This window comes from Elephas maximus, chromosome X (assembly GCF_024166365.1).
Source record: "Elephas maximus indicus isolate mEleMax1 chromosome X, mEleMax1 primary haplotype, whole genome shotgun sequence".
In the NCBI taxonomy this organism is placed as follows: Eukaryota; Metazoa; Chordata; class Mammalia; order Proboscidea; family Elephantidae; genus Elephas; species Elephas maximus.
The window spans coordinates 112448358-112464115 of record NC_064846.1 but is presented as its reverse complement, the minus strand read 5'-3'; the positions used below and the strand labels follow the sequence as shown (position 1 = coordinate 112464115).

Sequence of the window (15758 nt, the reverse complement as noted above, 5' to 3'; positions counted from 1 at the left end):
TTATTTCAAAACAAAAAGTTAAAAAGAAAAAAAAAACTTCTCCAAAGAGGAAAAGATAACACAAATCAAAGTTCATTTTCCCAAAGTAGTCACTGAAATTCCAAATATTCTAGTATATTAAGTTTATAGTGTTTTTAAATATGAATCCCAAACCAGTGTCTCGGTAGCAGGGGGGAAATTCAGGCTCATTTATCGAAGATGTTAAGCTCTAAAGCTCAAGCTTTTTGTGTCCTTCTTTTTGAACTTAATTCATTCTGCTGGCTAGAGACCTAGTTTCTTATCTTAAACCTTAAATATACTAGTTCCTCCAGTTTGGAAAGTAGCTACTGATGATTTCAATTTTAACATTGCGATTCTTTATTGAGAAACTATATCATAAAACAGGTATGGCGCTACCACTTCTCCCCATGAATTTCATAAAACAGATCAGGAGCTACCACCTTCTCCCTGAAAATTTGGCAAAACAGGTCAGGAGCTGTCACCTCCCCCTGAAAATTTGGCAAAACAGGGCATCATTTCCAGATTCTCTGAGTTGCAAAAAGAACCCTAATAAGGAATGTCTCCGGGTTTTGAACACTGTTTTGCTTAGACCAATGTGTACCTGAGTTTGCTTGTGGGTGGCAGGCAGCCTAGTGCTCTAGTCTGTCTCTACCACCTTATCCTGTCACAGGAGTCTTTAGCACTCATGATGAGTGCTGGTGACTGCCCTAATGGCTGTTACTGGTTGACACATGCCCAAATTTTGCAGCTCATAGAGACCAAGAGCTCTTTGAAAATAGAATTACCTCTTTAATGTTTCAAATGCCTGAATTTGGACACTAAACTGCAGTTCACCAAAAGAGTTACTAGGTATCACTCTTAACCAAACGACCAAGCAAAAATCTTAAAAAAGATTCTCCTTACTCAAACAACCAATTTTTCAAATAAATATGTGTACCAAAACTTAAGAAACCATGAGAAAGAGAACAAAAAAGAATAAGAAAAGGCTTATTTTCTGAGAGCACTTACCCCGTCGGTGTGGAAGGGACAAGGAGTGTGAATGCTTGAGTCCCGAAGATAGGACCTCTCTCTGCCCGCTTCGCTCTGCAGTCCAGGTCTCCTCAAAGTCGACTGGACTCATGGCTTCAGAAATTCTTGTTGATTATGCCATTAACTGTTGTAAGGTAAAAACATTACAAAGTTTAGTAAAGCAAGAAGAAAGTTTTATTTCGGCATATATTCAAACAGGCAAAAGTGGGAAGCGGACAAGCATGCTGCCAGAGCTAATGTCTGCCTGAATCCAAGGAAATATTACAGAATAGGCAAGAATGGGAAGATGGGCAAGCATGCTGCCACAGCCATGTCTGCTCAAGTCCCAGGGACATTATAGAATCATCAGTATATATTAACATCACAAATGGGTAAAATCATTGAAACCTTCACCTTTTCATCGAATGGCTAGAAACTGTGATTCTACATTTTGAATTGTCTTCCTAACAATCATTGCTACAGGTTTCGGTAACGACAGTCAAGAGGGTCTTCACTGGTCCAACAAATTTTACTATTCATTTATAGCTAATAAAGATATGAGTGGAAAGTATGTGGGACATTTGTGCTGTTTATGCTTTGTTTATGTGAAAGGTTCACTAAAAGATGTTTTCCATGATTGTCCTAGCTACTGTAAAGACAGTACCCAATTGTCAGGACCCAGTTAATACATCCTTGCGGGTCCTTGTGAGTCCAGCTCCAGCTGGGTCACATTTTAGGATGGGGAATAATGGCACCAATATTACCTCCTAAATCATTCTTACATGGTGTTTTTTAACTTCTGGGCAGGAGTAGGGTGTCAAATGAAATTGATCTATTACCACAAAAATCTGACAAACCTGTTGCCATGAGTAGATTCTGACTTATAGCAACCCTGTAGGACAGAGTAGAACCGTACCCACAGAGTTTCCAAGGCTGTAATCTTTAGGGGCGCAGACTGCCACATCTTTCTCCCGCAGAGCTGCTGGTAGGTTTGAACTGTCAACCTTTCAGTTAGGAGCCAAGTGCTCAACCACTGCACTACCAGCTATCTTTAAATTTCTGCTATAAGTAAATTTGAAGAGTACATTTTATTACACTCAGTCCTGTAGCTTGAAAATCTGTACCTGCTACACACATTATAGCAAATATTAGAGACAATAATGTTAATATTGAATTTTACCTGAACCCCGTGATACTGGAAGATAACAATGGTTAAAGAAACCTCCATCCTTTGTTTCAGGAAAACAGCTTGCTGCAGAAAACCACCTTTTCCCATATGACTTAGATAAGACTCCAGGATGCCCCCTTGATTACCTATGACAAGGCCAGACACAAACCCTCCAAATTGCCATCATTTCCCTCATAAATAGGTAACTGAATTGCTTGTTCCCACTGATCAATCAGAAACAAAGCGCTTGTGAACCAAACTTTGGTTAAGCTTCTCTCCTTCCCCCCAAGTCCCTGAACTATGAGCCATCCTCAGGCTGAGCCAACATACTACCCCTCTTTAAGGGCCCCTTCCTGGAGAATAGACTGACCTCAGGGTAAAATATTCTGATCTACTATCCCATGATGGCACCAGCTCATCCTACATCCCCACACCTGGGATTTTTCTAGCCTGTTTACTCTCAGTCTCTATTAAAAAAAAAAAAAAAAGCTTTTCCCCTAATGCTTTGAGACATTTGCAGATCTTATGGTGGGAGTGTTCTCCCTATTGTAGCAGTCCTCCTTCTCTGCTACTACAACAGTCCCTTTCCCTTTTTCTTACTGAATAAAGCTTCTCCTTATCAAAGTCTGGATTTGCTTTTTATTTGAAGATAACAACAATAATAATATAATACTTATGACTGCCAGGCCTCAAACTGTTGTGTTATTTATGCTGGCCACCACCCCAAGATGCAGATACTGTTACTACCCTCCCTTTACACCTGTGGAAACCATGGCACACCAAGGTGGGGTAAATTGCCAAGGGTCTCAAAACCAAAAAAAACAAACCCATTGCCTTTGTGTGGTTTCCAACTCATAGTGACCCTATAGGACAGGGTAGAACTGCCCCATAGAGTTTCCAAGGAGCACCTGGTGGATTTGAACTGCACTTAACCACTACACCACCAGGGTTTCCCAAGTGTCCCAAGGATCCTCAAAGAGGGCACCAAATGTTCAGGTCCCTGCACTTTCAGACCCTGGATTAAATGCGGGTTTGCAGGATGCTTTCCTGCTCAGTGTACAAGGATTACATAAATGATGCACTGGGAAAAGACTATAAGACAGTCAACAAACTTTTTTTTAAATTTTAATAGCATAGTTACTGCTCACAAGAAAGTGTTAAATGGGGGAGAGGAATGTAGGAAACAGCTCTATAGTAGGATTGCAGTATTGTGCAAAGATACATTATATTTACAAAGGCAGCACCTGGAATAAATCAGGTACTTTTTTCCTTTATTCGAGAAATATATATTGAGAACCCACTGGTAGGCGCTGTTTTGTTCAGTGTGCTGAAAATACAACGGAGAGAAACACAAAGCAAAACAAACTTGTTGTTGTTAGGTGCCGTCGAGTCGGTTCCGACTCATAGTGACCCTACGCACAACAGAACGAAACACTGCCCAATCCTGAGCCACTCTTACAATCGTTGTTATGCTTGAGCTCATTGTTGCAGCCACTGTGTCAATCCACCTCGTTGAGGGTCTTCCTCTTTTCCGCTGACACTATACTCTGCCAAGGATGATGTCCATCTCCAGGGACTCATCCCTCCTGACAACATGCCCAAAGTATGTAAGACGCAGTCTTGCCATCCTTGCTTCTAAGGAGCATTCTGGCTGTACTTCTAAGACAGATTTCTTCGTTCTTTTGGCAGTCCATGGTATATTCAATATGCTTCGCCAACACCACAGTTCAAAGGCGTCAATACTTCTTTGGTCTTCCTTATTCATTGCCCAGCTTTCACATGCATATGATGCGATTGAAAATACCGTGGCTTGGGTCAGGCACACCATAGTCTTCAAGGTGACATCTTTGTTCTTCAACACTTTAAAGAGGTCCTTTGCAGCAGATTTGCCCAATGCAATGCGTCTTGATTTCCTGACTGGTGCTTCCATGGCTGTTGATTGTGGATCAAACTAAAATGAAATCCTTGACAACTTAGATCTTTTCTCTGTTTATCATGATGTTGCTCGTTGGTAGGGTTGTGAGGATTTTTGTTTTATGTTGAGGTGTAATCCATACTGAAGGCTGTGGTCTTTGATCTTCATTAGTAAGTGCTTCAAGTCCTCTTCACTTTCAGCAAGCAAGGTTGTGTCATCTGCATAACACAGATTGTTAATGAGTCTTCCTCCAATCCTGATGCCCCATTCTTCTTCATATAGTCCAGCTTCTCGTATTATTTCCTCAGCATACAGATTGAATAGGTATGGTGAAAGAATACAACCCTGCACACTTTTCCTGACTTTAAACCAATCAGTATCCCCTTGTTCTGTCCAAACAACTGCCTCTTGATCTATGTAAAGATTCCTCATGAGCACAATTAAGTGTTCTGGAGTTCCCAGTCTTCCTAATGTTATCCATAATTTGTTATGATCCACACAGTCGAATACCATTGCATAGTCAATAAAACACAGGTAAACATCCTTCTGGTATGATCCTGTCTTTTCTAAGGTTTACCTTGGAGAAAGGAGGTCACCTGGTATTTCTGCTTTTTGTCTCGATTATTAATGTTTTCACTTCTCTACACTGTGCATTGTTTTATGAACAGAAATGAATAAAAATCTTTAAAAGTCTTTTTCAAACTTTTTTTAAATTAATTTTTATTGTGCTTTATGTGAAAGTTTACAAATCAGGTGTGTCTCTCATACAAAAATGTACATACACCTTGCTATACACTCCTAATTGCTCTCTCCCTAATGAGACAGCACAGTCCTTCCCTCCACTCTCTCTCCTCTTGTCCATTCTGGCAACTTCTGGCCCCCTCTGCCCTCTCATCTTGCCTCCAGACAGGAGCTGCCCACATGGTCTCATGAGGTCTACTTGATCCGAGCAGCTCATTCTTCACCAGTATCATTTTCCATCCCATATTCCAGTCCAATCCCTGTCTGACGAGTTGGCTTTGGGAATGGTTCCTGTCTTAGGCTAACAGAAGATCTGGGGACCATGGCCTCTAGGGTCCTTCTAGTCCCAGAATGACCATTAAACCTGGTCTTTTCATGAGAATTTGGGGTCTGCATCCCACGGCTCTCCTGCTCCCTCAGGGGTTCTCTGTTGTGTTCCCTGACAGGGCAGTCATAGGTTGTGGCCGGGCACCATCTAGTTCTTCTGGTCTCAGGTTGATTTAGTCTCTGGTTTATGTGGTCCTTTCTATCTCTTAGGCTCATAATTACCTTGTGTCTTTGGTGTTCTTCATTCTTCCTTGCTCCAGGTGGGTTGAGACCAATTGATGCATCTTAAAGGGCCACTTGCTAGTGTCAAACGATTTTTAACACAGACGTAAACAAAAACCAAAACCAAACCCATTGCCATCATCGGATTCCGACTCATAGCAACCCTATAAGACAGAGTAGACCTGCTCCACAGAGTTTCTAAGGAGCGCCTGGTGGATTTGAACTGCAGACCTTTTGGTTAGCAGCCGTGGCACTTAAAAAAAAAAATCAGGGTAAGTAGTGTTAAACGCCTGAGCTTAAAAAGCAGAATGTTGAAGTCAAGATGCATTATCAGTCTCATTAAGATCAAAATGCACCTTTATGAGTAAAAAAACTCTTAAAAAGTTTATCACAAAATATAATTAATGATCATCGCTGGGTGGTGGGGCTGTAGATAAAAGTAGTTTCGTTTATTGTACTTTTATCGGTCTTCCAAATGTTCTACGGTGCAGTTGAGCAAGTTCTATAATAAAAAGACTTTGTTGATGCAGGGCCATAAAACCCCAAGACAAACGGGGAAAGAGAATGATCAGCGCGCCCACAGACCCAGAAGTACCAGTTGCTAAGGGCCCAAGCAGCTTTTCAAACGTCAATCTGAAAAGCCAAAGGGCTGGCTTTGTCCCCAGGCGGTGAGGTTTTGCTAGCCACCCGCTGGAAGTCTCAGCCCCAGCTCCGCCAGTGCCCCTGGCGGGCGACGGGCAGAAGCTGCCTCTTCTCCCTGGAAGGGCTCCGCAGCATTTTTTTCAAGCACAAGGGGCGGGGGAGGCTCGAAGCACGCGGCCCGGATGGCGCAGCACTGCCATCTACAGGTAGAAGACAGCAGAGTCGACCAGAATCTGGGGGTGGGGTGGGGGGTGGGATGTGGGAGGTTCTTTCCGCCGGTTTTCTGCCTGTAGCCCTGGAAACCTGGCTAAGGAATCAAAGAGGGAGGAGCGTGGAGGCGCGAGAACAGATGGCTGGGGCGAATGGTCCCAGGTACAGGAAGCCTCCCCTAGTTCCGCCCCCGGAACCATAACAACAGCTCGGGGATGGGGGGACATGGTTCCACCCCGCGCGGGACTCTGTCTCGGGGGCGGGGCCGCCTGGGATTGGCGGGTTCTGGGTCTGCGCGTGGAAGCGGAGGTGGCCCATGCCCAGGTCCTTCCTGCTGTCCCCGTGCATGTGAGTGACTTTATGGAGGCCTCTGTGAAGTGACTGGTAAGCGTCAGACCGGGTGGTCCAGCTCTTGCTGCCCGATGGTCCCCGGTGTGGGACCGCCAGCAAGCCCTTGTCACTCTCCTTCAACCCAGCCACCCACCCCAGCCTTGGGACAAGTTGCTCTCCTGGCACACTGAGCGTCTACCTCTCCGCCTTCCCTCCTCTCGTCCTTCTTGGGGATCTCTTTGTCCCGAAGCTGACCGGGCTATCATCAGAGGCTCTCAATCCTCGGGGATGTTCTCCATGCCACCTGAGCCTCCCGCGCTCATAGTCATGCACCCCTCCGTGATCTCCATTTGTTGGAACCCTCCTTTCTCATCACCACCACCACCACTTCCTTTCCTCCCAGCTCACTCCCTTTACTGCTCTTGCATCCACAGTCTTCAACCTCATGGAGACCCCACTCCACACCACGTTCCTCACCATCCCCAGGTCCTTCCTTACCCTGCCTACCCAGAGCTATTTACTCGCCAGCTCAAACACACCTCTTTGGCTCCTTTCTCTCTCCTCTCCTGGCAACCCCCCAATAACTCTGCACTCTCCACTGCTCAAAAACCATCACCCACTCTTCTCATGATATCCACTGATAATTTGTTCAAAAGACAGAAATGATCAGACAGGAACACACACCACTTCACCAAAACCCTGAATCTGCCCTTGGATTCTATGTTGCCCCTCTGGAGGAAGTGAACAGATCCTACTTGAGGCTGGGCTCTTCACCTCTGCTCTGGATTCCATGCCTTTCCACCTCCTCAAAACCAAACCAAACCAAACCCATTGCCTTTGAGTCTATTCCAACTCATAAGGACCCTAGAGGACAGGATAGAACTGGCCCCGTAGAGTTTCTAAGGAGCGCCTGGTGGATTCGAACTACTGACGTTTTGGCTCGCAGCCTTAGAACTTAACCAAGGGTAGGCTTTTGCAATTATCATTCCATCCTCCTGAATCATCACAATCTCCAACTCCACTAGATCATCCCATCATCTACTAACATGCTCTTGTTTCTCACAACTTAAACAACATGAAATAAAATATAAAGCCTTATCCCATTTTCCTCCAAGGTGCTGCCATATTTCCCTGTTGCTCCAAACAGCAAACATGCCTCCACTTAGTCTATAACCATTCTGTTTTTGCAGTTGAGCTTCTAGCCCACCCCCGCCCCCACCACCCTCCCCCCACAAGGAAAGTGCTTTTTTCATGGGCACCCAAGACGTAATTAATCCTCATCATACTATATCACCTAAGTGCCTTTGGTACATTTGACAATTCCTTCCTTCTGGAAGCCTACTCTCCTTCCCTCCATTCCCCCACCCCTCCCTTCCTCCCTTCTTTCATTTCATTTTTTATTTTTGGATTTGTGGCAGTATATTCTCCTGATGTTTCCCCAACCACAATGGCCTCTCCACTCTTTCTCGGTATCCATTGTTTACTCCTCTGTTGCTTCATGAGTTTTAACCAGGCCCCCTTCTCATGCTACACTCTCTGCCTGGGTGATTTCATCTGTTTTGCCATCATACAGTATGTACACAGTGTGATCTTCCAAATTTCTCTCTCATGCAACAACCTGTCTGTTTCCTAAGATCCAGACTTGCCTGTCTCTTTGTTTGAATCACCCAGAGGCATCTTAAGTTTAACATGTCCCAAACACACCTCTTGGATGTGTTTTGTTTTCCACTGCAATCCCTCGGCGAGTCCTCTTGATTGGATCTTTTGAATATATCCTGTTTCCAGCCCCTTCTTTCTTTATCTACTTCTACTGCGTTTGAGAAAGGTCTGGGGTCCTGAGGTAGAATTAACCCTCTTGTTTACAAAGGCTGTAAAAATTCCAAAGCGAACAAGATATGGTGTAGGCCAGACAAGGGGAAACCAGTATCTCAACCTGAGGCTAAATTTTAAAGGATAAGCAACCAGATTTCCCTTAACGCTCCTCTTAGGATTGTTTTTCAGGCAAATCAGCTAAAACCAGAATTCCGTGCAGGCACAAAAAATGATTTGGTTGACCATTGGATGACCCCATCCCGTAATGAGTCCTGCCTAAGAACCAAGAAACTCATGTCAGGGAACTAAAAACGCCAGGCATAAGTCACCAGACAGAAGCCAGACCCAATTCAGAAGCGAGAGGTCCGACACTCACTTCTGTGCTAAGTCTCAGCCCAGCCCTTCTTTTAAATATGCGTGTTATTTCCCAGAAGTTTAATGAATATGTATAACTTTCCCTTGACTGCATAGTATGAAACCTCTCCCAGCCCACTGTTCTGAGAGAGTGCTTTGAGAGTGATCTCCTTGTCTCCTACTCGCTGTAAGTATTAAACTATATCTACTTTAAATCCACTTAACTCTTATTCTTTTTTTGTTGTTTTTTTTAATAGTTTTTATTGAGCTTTAAGTGAACGTTTACAAATCAAGTCAGTCTGTCACATATAAGCTTATATACACCTTACTCCATACTCCCACTTACTCTCCCCCTAATGAGTCAGCCCTTCCAGTCTCTTTTCGTGACAATTTTGCCAGCCTCTAACCCTCTCTACCCTCCTATCTCCCCTCCAGACAGGAGATGCCAACACAGTCTCAAGTGTCCACCTGATGCAAGTAGCTCACTCTTCATCAGCATCTCTCTCCAACCCATTGTCCAGTCCCTTCCATGTCTGATGAGTTGTCTCCGGGAATGGTTCCTGTCCTAGGCCAACAGAAGGTTTGGGGACCAAGACCGCTGGGATTCCTCTAGTCTCAGACAGACCATTAAGTCTGGTCTTTTTATGAGAATTTGGTGTCTGCATCCCACTGATCTCCTGCTCCCTCAGGGGTTCTCTGTTGTGCTCCCTGTCAGGGTGGTCATCAGTTGTGGCCGGGCACCATCTAGTTCTTCTGGTCTCAGGATGATGTAAGTCTCTGGTTCATGTGGCCCTTTCTGTCTCTTGGGCTCATAGTTGTCCTGTGACCTTGGTGTTCTTCACTCTCCTTTGATCCAGGTGGGTTGAGACCAATTGATGCATCTTAGATGGCCGCTTGTTAGCATTTAAGACCCCAGATGACACTTTTCAAAGTGGGATGCAGAATGTTTTCATAATAGAATTATTTTGCCAATTGACTTAGAAGTCCCCTTAAGCCATAGTCCCCAAACCCCTGCCCTTGCTCCACTGACCTTTGAAGCATTCAGTTTATCCTGGAAACTTCTTTGCTCCTGGTCCAGTCCATTTGAGCTGACCTTCTGTGTATTGAGTATTGTCCTTCCCTTCACCTAAAGTGGTTCTTATCTACTAACTAATCAGTAAATAACCCTCTCCCACCCTCCCTCCCTCCCCACCTCGTAACCACAAAAGCATGTGTTCTTCTCAGTTTATACCATTTCTCAAATCTTATAATAGTGGTCTTATTTTTTTTTATATACAATATTTGTCCTTTTGCCTCTGACTAATTTCACTCAGCATAATGCCTTCCAGGTTCCTCCATGTTATGAAATGTTTCACAGATTCGTCACTGTTCTTTATCAATGCGCAGTATTCCATTGTGTGAATATACCACAAATTATTTAACCATTCATCCATTGATGGACACCTTGGTTGCTTCCAGGTTTTTGCTATTGTAAACAGAGCTGCAATAAACATGGGTGTGCATATATCTGTTCATGTGAAGGCTCTTATTTCTCTAGGGTATATTCCGAGGAGTGGGATTTCTGGGTTGTATGGTAGTTCTATTTCTAACTTTTTAAGAAAACACCAGATAGATTTCCAAAGTGGTTGTACCATTTGACATTCCCACCAGCAGTGTATAAGAGTTCCAATCTCTCCGCAGCCCCTCCAACATTTATTATTTTGTGTTTTTTGGATTAATGCCAGCCTTGTTGGAGTGAGATGGAATCTCATCGTAGTTTTAATTTGCATTTGTCTAATGGCTAATGATCGAGAGCATTTTCTCATGTATCTGTTAGCTGCCTGAATATCTTCTTTAGTGAAGTGTGTGTTCATATCCTTTGCCCACTTCTTGATTGGGTTGTTTGTCTTTTTGTGGTTGAGTTTGAACAGAATCATGTAGATTTTAGAGATCAGGCGCTGGTCGGAGATGTCATAACTGAAAATTCTTTCCCAATCCGTAGGTGGTCTTTTTACCCTTTTGGTGAAGTCTTTAGATGAGCATAGGTGTTTGATTTTTAGGAGCTCCCAGTTATCTGGTTTCTCTTCGTCATTTTTGGAAATATTTTGTATTCTGTTTATGCCTTATATTAGGGCTTCTAAGGTTGTCCCTATTTTTTTCGTCCATGATCTTTATCATTTTAGTCTTTATGTTTAGGTCTTTGATCCACTTGGAGTTAGTTTTTGTGCATGGTGCGAGGTATGGGTCCTGTTTCATTTTTTGGCAAATGGATATCCAGTTATGCCAGCACCATTTGTTAAAAAGACCATCTTTTCCCCAATTAACTGACACTGGACCTTTGTCAAATATCAGCTGCTCATATGTGGATGGATTTATATCTGGGTTCTCAATTCTGTTCCACTGGTCTATGTACCAGTACCAGGCTGTTTTGACTACTGTGGCTGTATAATAGCTTCTAAAATCAGGTAGAGTGAGGCCTCCCACTTTCTTCTTCTTTTTCAGTGATGCTTTACTTACCCGAGGCTTCTTCCCCTTCCATATGAAGTTGGTGATTTGTTTCTCTATCACATTAAAAAATGTCATTGGAATTTGGATCAGAAGTGCATTGTATGTATAGATGGCTTTTGGTAGAATAGACATTTTTACTATGTTAAGTCTTCCTATCCATGAGCAAGGTATGTTTTTCCACTTAAGTAGGTCCTTTTTAGTTTCTTGCACTAGTACTTTGTAGTTTTCTTTGTGTAGGTCTCTTACATCTTTGGTAGGATTCATTCCTAAGTATTTTTACCTTCTTGGGGGCTACTGTGAATGGTATTGATTTGGTGATTTCCTCTTCGATGTTCTTTTTGTTGATGTAGAGGAATCCAAGTGATTTTTGTATTTTTATCTTATAACCTGAGACTCTGCCAAACTCTTCTATTAGTTTCAGTAGTTTTCTGGAGGATTCCTTAGGGTTTTCTGTGTATAAGATCATGTCATCTGCAAATAGAGATAATTTTACTTCCTCCTTGCCAATCCGGATGCCCTTTATTTCTTTGTCTAGCCTAATTGCTCTGGCTAGGACTTCTAGCACAATGTTGAATAAGAGCAGTGATAAAGGGCGTCCTTGTCAGGTTCCTGTTCTTAAGGAAAATGCTTTCAGGATCTCTCCATTTAGAGTGATATTGGCTGTTGGCTTTGTATAAAAAGTATAGATGCCCTTTATTATGTTGAGGAATTTTCCTTCAATTCCTATTTTGCTAAATGGGTGTTGGACTTTGTCAAATGCCTTTTCTGCATCAATTGATAAGATCATGTGGTTTTTGTCTTTTGTTTTATTTATATGGTGGATTACATTAATGGTTTTTCTAATATAAAACCAGCCTTGCATACCTGGTGTAAATCCCACTTGGTCATGGTGGATTATTTTTTTGATATGTTGCTGAATTCTATTGGCTAGAATTTTGTTGAGGATTTTTGCATCTATGTTCACGAGGGATATAGGTCTGTAATTTTCTTTTTTTGTGATGTCTTTATCTGGATTTGGTTTCAGGGAAATGGTGGCTTCATAGAATGAGTTAGGTAGTATTCCGTCATTTTCTATGCTTTGAAATACCTTGAGTAGTAGTGTTGTTCACTCTTCTCTGAAAGTTTGGTAGAACTCTGCAGTAAAGCCATCCGGGCCAGGGCTTTTTTTTGTTGGGAGTTTTTTGATTACTGTTTCAATCTCTTTTTTTGTTAAGGGTCTATTTAGTTGTTCTAGTTCTGATTGTGTTAGTTTAGGTAGGTAGTGTTTTTCCAGGAATTCATCCATTTCTTCTAGGTTTACAAATTTGTTAGAGTACAATTTTTTGTAATAATCTGATATGATTCTTTCAATTTCAGTTGGGTCTGTTGCGATGTGGCCCATCTCATTTCTTATTCGGGTTATTGGTTTCCTTTCCTGTATTTTTTTAGTCAGTCTAGACAATGGTTTATCAATTTTGTTAATTTTTTCGATGAACCAGCTTTTGGCTTTGTTAATTCTTTCAATTGTTTTTCTGTTCTGTAATTCATTTAGTTCAGCTCTAATTTTTATTATTTGTTATCTTCTGGTGCCTGATGGATTCTTTTGATGCTCACTTTCTATTTGTTCAAGTTGTAGGGACAGTTCTCTGATTTTGGCTCTTCTTTTTGTATGTGTGCATTTACCGATATAAATTGGCCTCTGAGCACTGCTTTTGCTGTGTCCCAGAGGTTTTGATAGGAAGTATTTTGCTTCTCATTGCATTCTATGAATTTCTTTATTCCCTCCTTAATGTCTTCTATAACCCAGTCTTTTTTCAGGAGGGTATTGTTCAGTTGCCAAGTATTTGATTTCTTTTCCCTAATTTTTCTGTTATTGATTTCCACTTTTATTGCCTTGTGTTCTGAGAAGATGCTTTGTAATGTTTCGATGTTTTGGATTCTGCAAAGGATTGTTTTATGATCTAATATGTGGTCTATTCTAGAGAATGTTCCATGTGCGCTAGAAAAAAAGTATACTTTGCAGCAGTTGGGTGGAGAGTTCTGTATAAGTCAATGAGGTCAAGTAGGTTGATTGTAGTAATTAGGTCTTCCGTGTCTCTACTGAGCTTCTTACTGGAAGTCCTGTCCTTCGAAAGTGGTGTGTTGAAGTCTCCTAGTATAATTGTGGATGTGTCTATCTCACTTTTCAGTTCTGTTAACGTTTGTTTTATATATCTTGCAGCCCTGTCATTAGGTGCATAAATATTTAATATGGTCATATTTTCCTGGTCCATTGTCCCTTTAATCATTATGTAATGTCCTTCTTTATCCTTTGTGGTGGATTTAACTTTAAAGTCTATTTTGTCAGAAATTAATATTGCTACTCCTCTTCTTTTTTGCTTATTGTTTGCTTGATATATTTTTTTTCCATTCTTTGAGTTTTAGTTTGTGTCTCTAAGTCTAAGGTGTGTCTCTTGTAGGCAGCATATAGACAGATCGTGTTTCTTTATCTAGTCTGAGACTCTCTGTCTCTTTATTGGTGCATTTAGTCCATTTACATTCAGCGTAATTATAGATAAATGTATAGTGTTGTCATTTTGATGCCTTTTTATGTGTGTTGTTGAGAATTTCATTTGTCCACTTACTTTTTTGTGCTGAGACATTTTTCTTTTTAAATTGTGTGTTCCTCATTTTCATAGTATTTGACTTTATGTTTGCTGAGTCGTTACGTTTTTCTTGGTTTTTATTTTGAGTTATGGAGTTGTTATACCTCTTTGTGGTTACCTTAATATTTGCCGTTATTTTTCTAAGTAAAAACCTAACTTGTATTGTCCTATATCGCCTTGTATCCCTCTCCATATGGCAGTTCTATGCCACCTGTATTTAGTCCCTCTTTTTGATTATTGTGATCTTTTACATATTGACTTCAATGATTCCCTGTTTTGAGCATTTTTTTTAAATTAATCTTAATTTGTTTTTGTGATTTCCCTATTTGAGTTGATATCAGGATGTTGTGTTCTGTGACCTTGTGTTGTGCTGGTATCTGATATTATTGGTTTTCTGACCAATTTCCTTTAGTATTTCTTGTAGCTTTGGTTTGTTTTTTGCAAATTCTCTAAGCTTGTGTTTATCTGTAAATATCTTAATTTCGCCTTCATATTTGAGAGAGAGTTTTGCTGGATATATGATCCTTGGCTGGCAGCTTTTCTCCTTCAGTGCTCTGTATATGTCATCGCATTGCCTTCTTGACTGCTTGGTTTCTGCTGAGTAGTCTGAACTTATTCTTATTGATTCTCCCTTGAAGGAGACCTTTCTTTTCTCCCTGACTGCTTTTAAAATTTTCTCTTTATCTTTGGTTTTGGCAAGTTTGATGATAATATGTCTTGGTGATTTTCTTTTTGGATCAATCTTAAATGCGGTTTGATGAGCATCTTGGATAGATATCCTTTCGTCTTTCATGATGTCAGGGAAGTTTTCTGCCAGCAGATCTTCAACTATTCTCTCTTTGTTTTCTGTTATCCCTCCCTGTTCTGGGACTCCAATCACACGCAAGTTATCCTTCTTGATAGAGTCCCACATGATTCTTAGGGTTTCTTCTTTTTTTAAATTCTTTTATCTGTTTTTTTTTTCAGCTATATTGGTGGCAATTCCCTCGTCCTCCAGATTTCCCACTCTGCATTCTAATTGCTCGAGTCTGCTCCTCTGACTTCCTATTGCGTTGCCTAATTCTGTAATTTTATTGTTTATCCTTTGGATTTCTGCGTTCTCTCTCTCTATGGATTCTTGCAACTTATTAATTTTTCCACTATGTTCTTGAATAATCTTTTTGAATTCTTCAACTGTTTTATCAGTGTGTTCCTTGGCTTTTTCTGAGCTTGCCTTATTTCATTTCTGAGGTCATCCCTGATGTCTTGAAGCATTCTGTAAATTCATTTTTTATATTCTCTATCTGGTAATTCCAGGATTGTATCTTCATTTGGGAAAGATTTTAATTCTTTAGCTTGGGGGTTTGTAGAAGCAGTCATGGTCTGCTTCTTTATGTGGTTTGATATCGACTGCGGTCTCCGAGCCATCACGAAGATATTGTAGTGATTTATTCTATAATTGCTCACTGAGTCTTATCCTGTTTTGTTTTCTTTCAATATACGTAGATGGGCTACTAGATTGCGCTGTCTTGATTGTTGTAGCCCTTGACTCACTTATGACCTATTACCAGCTGGTTTGGGCTGTTACCAGATATATATGCCTGAGTCCATTCACTATTCTTGAGTAGAATCTGATTTTGGGTCAAGTGTGTGATGCACCCTATCACCTATCCACCTTGAGAAGTAGTTGTGATAGTTGTGTGCACCAGATTCTAGTAGCAGCTGGGGTTCACACTCCGGGGGGGGCAGGATGCTGACAGGCTTCCCCCAAGTGTCAGTGAGGTAGGTGTGTCTCTATTCCTAAAGCACCTTGGTGGGTGGGCTCTGCAACTGTACCTTAGGCCCCCAATGCAAGTACCTCTACAGATTGGTAGGTGTCACCCTCCTTAGACCCCTAAGGCAGGAGGCTAGGTGGTCTGGGTGGAGCTTCAGCCCTCAG

At 41.7% G+C, this 15758-nt stretch overlaps 1 protein-coding gene across 1 annotated transcript in view; it reads right to left on the bottom strand.

Annotated features, from left to right (window-relative positions):
* Positions 1 to 1071: 1071 nt before the first annotated feature.
* Positions 1072 to 15758, bottom strand: part of LOC126069349 (uncharacterized) — a 92972-nt gene continuing 78285 nt past the window's right edge. Inside the window, exon 4 of the mRNA XM_049872640.1 lies at positions 1072 to 1153. Coding sequence (XP_049728597.1) covers positions 1150 to 1153 — 4 coding nt within the window. The 3' untranslated portion in view covers positions 1072 to 1149. The remainder of the gene's footprint in view (positions 1154 to 15758) is intronic.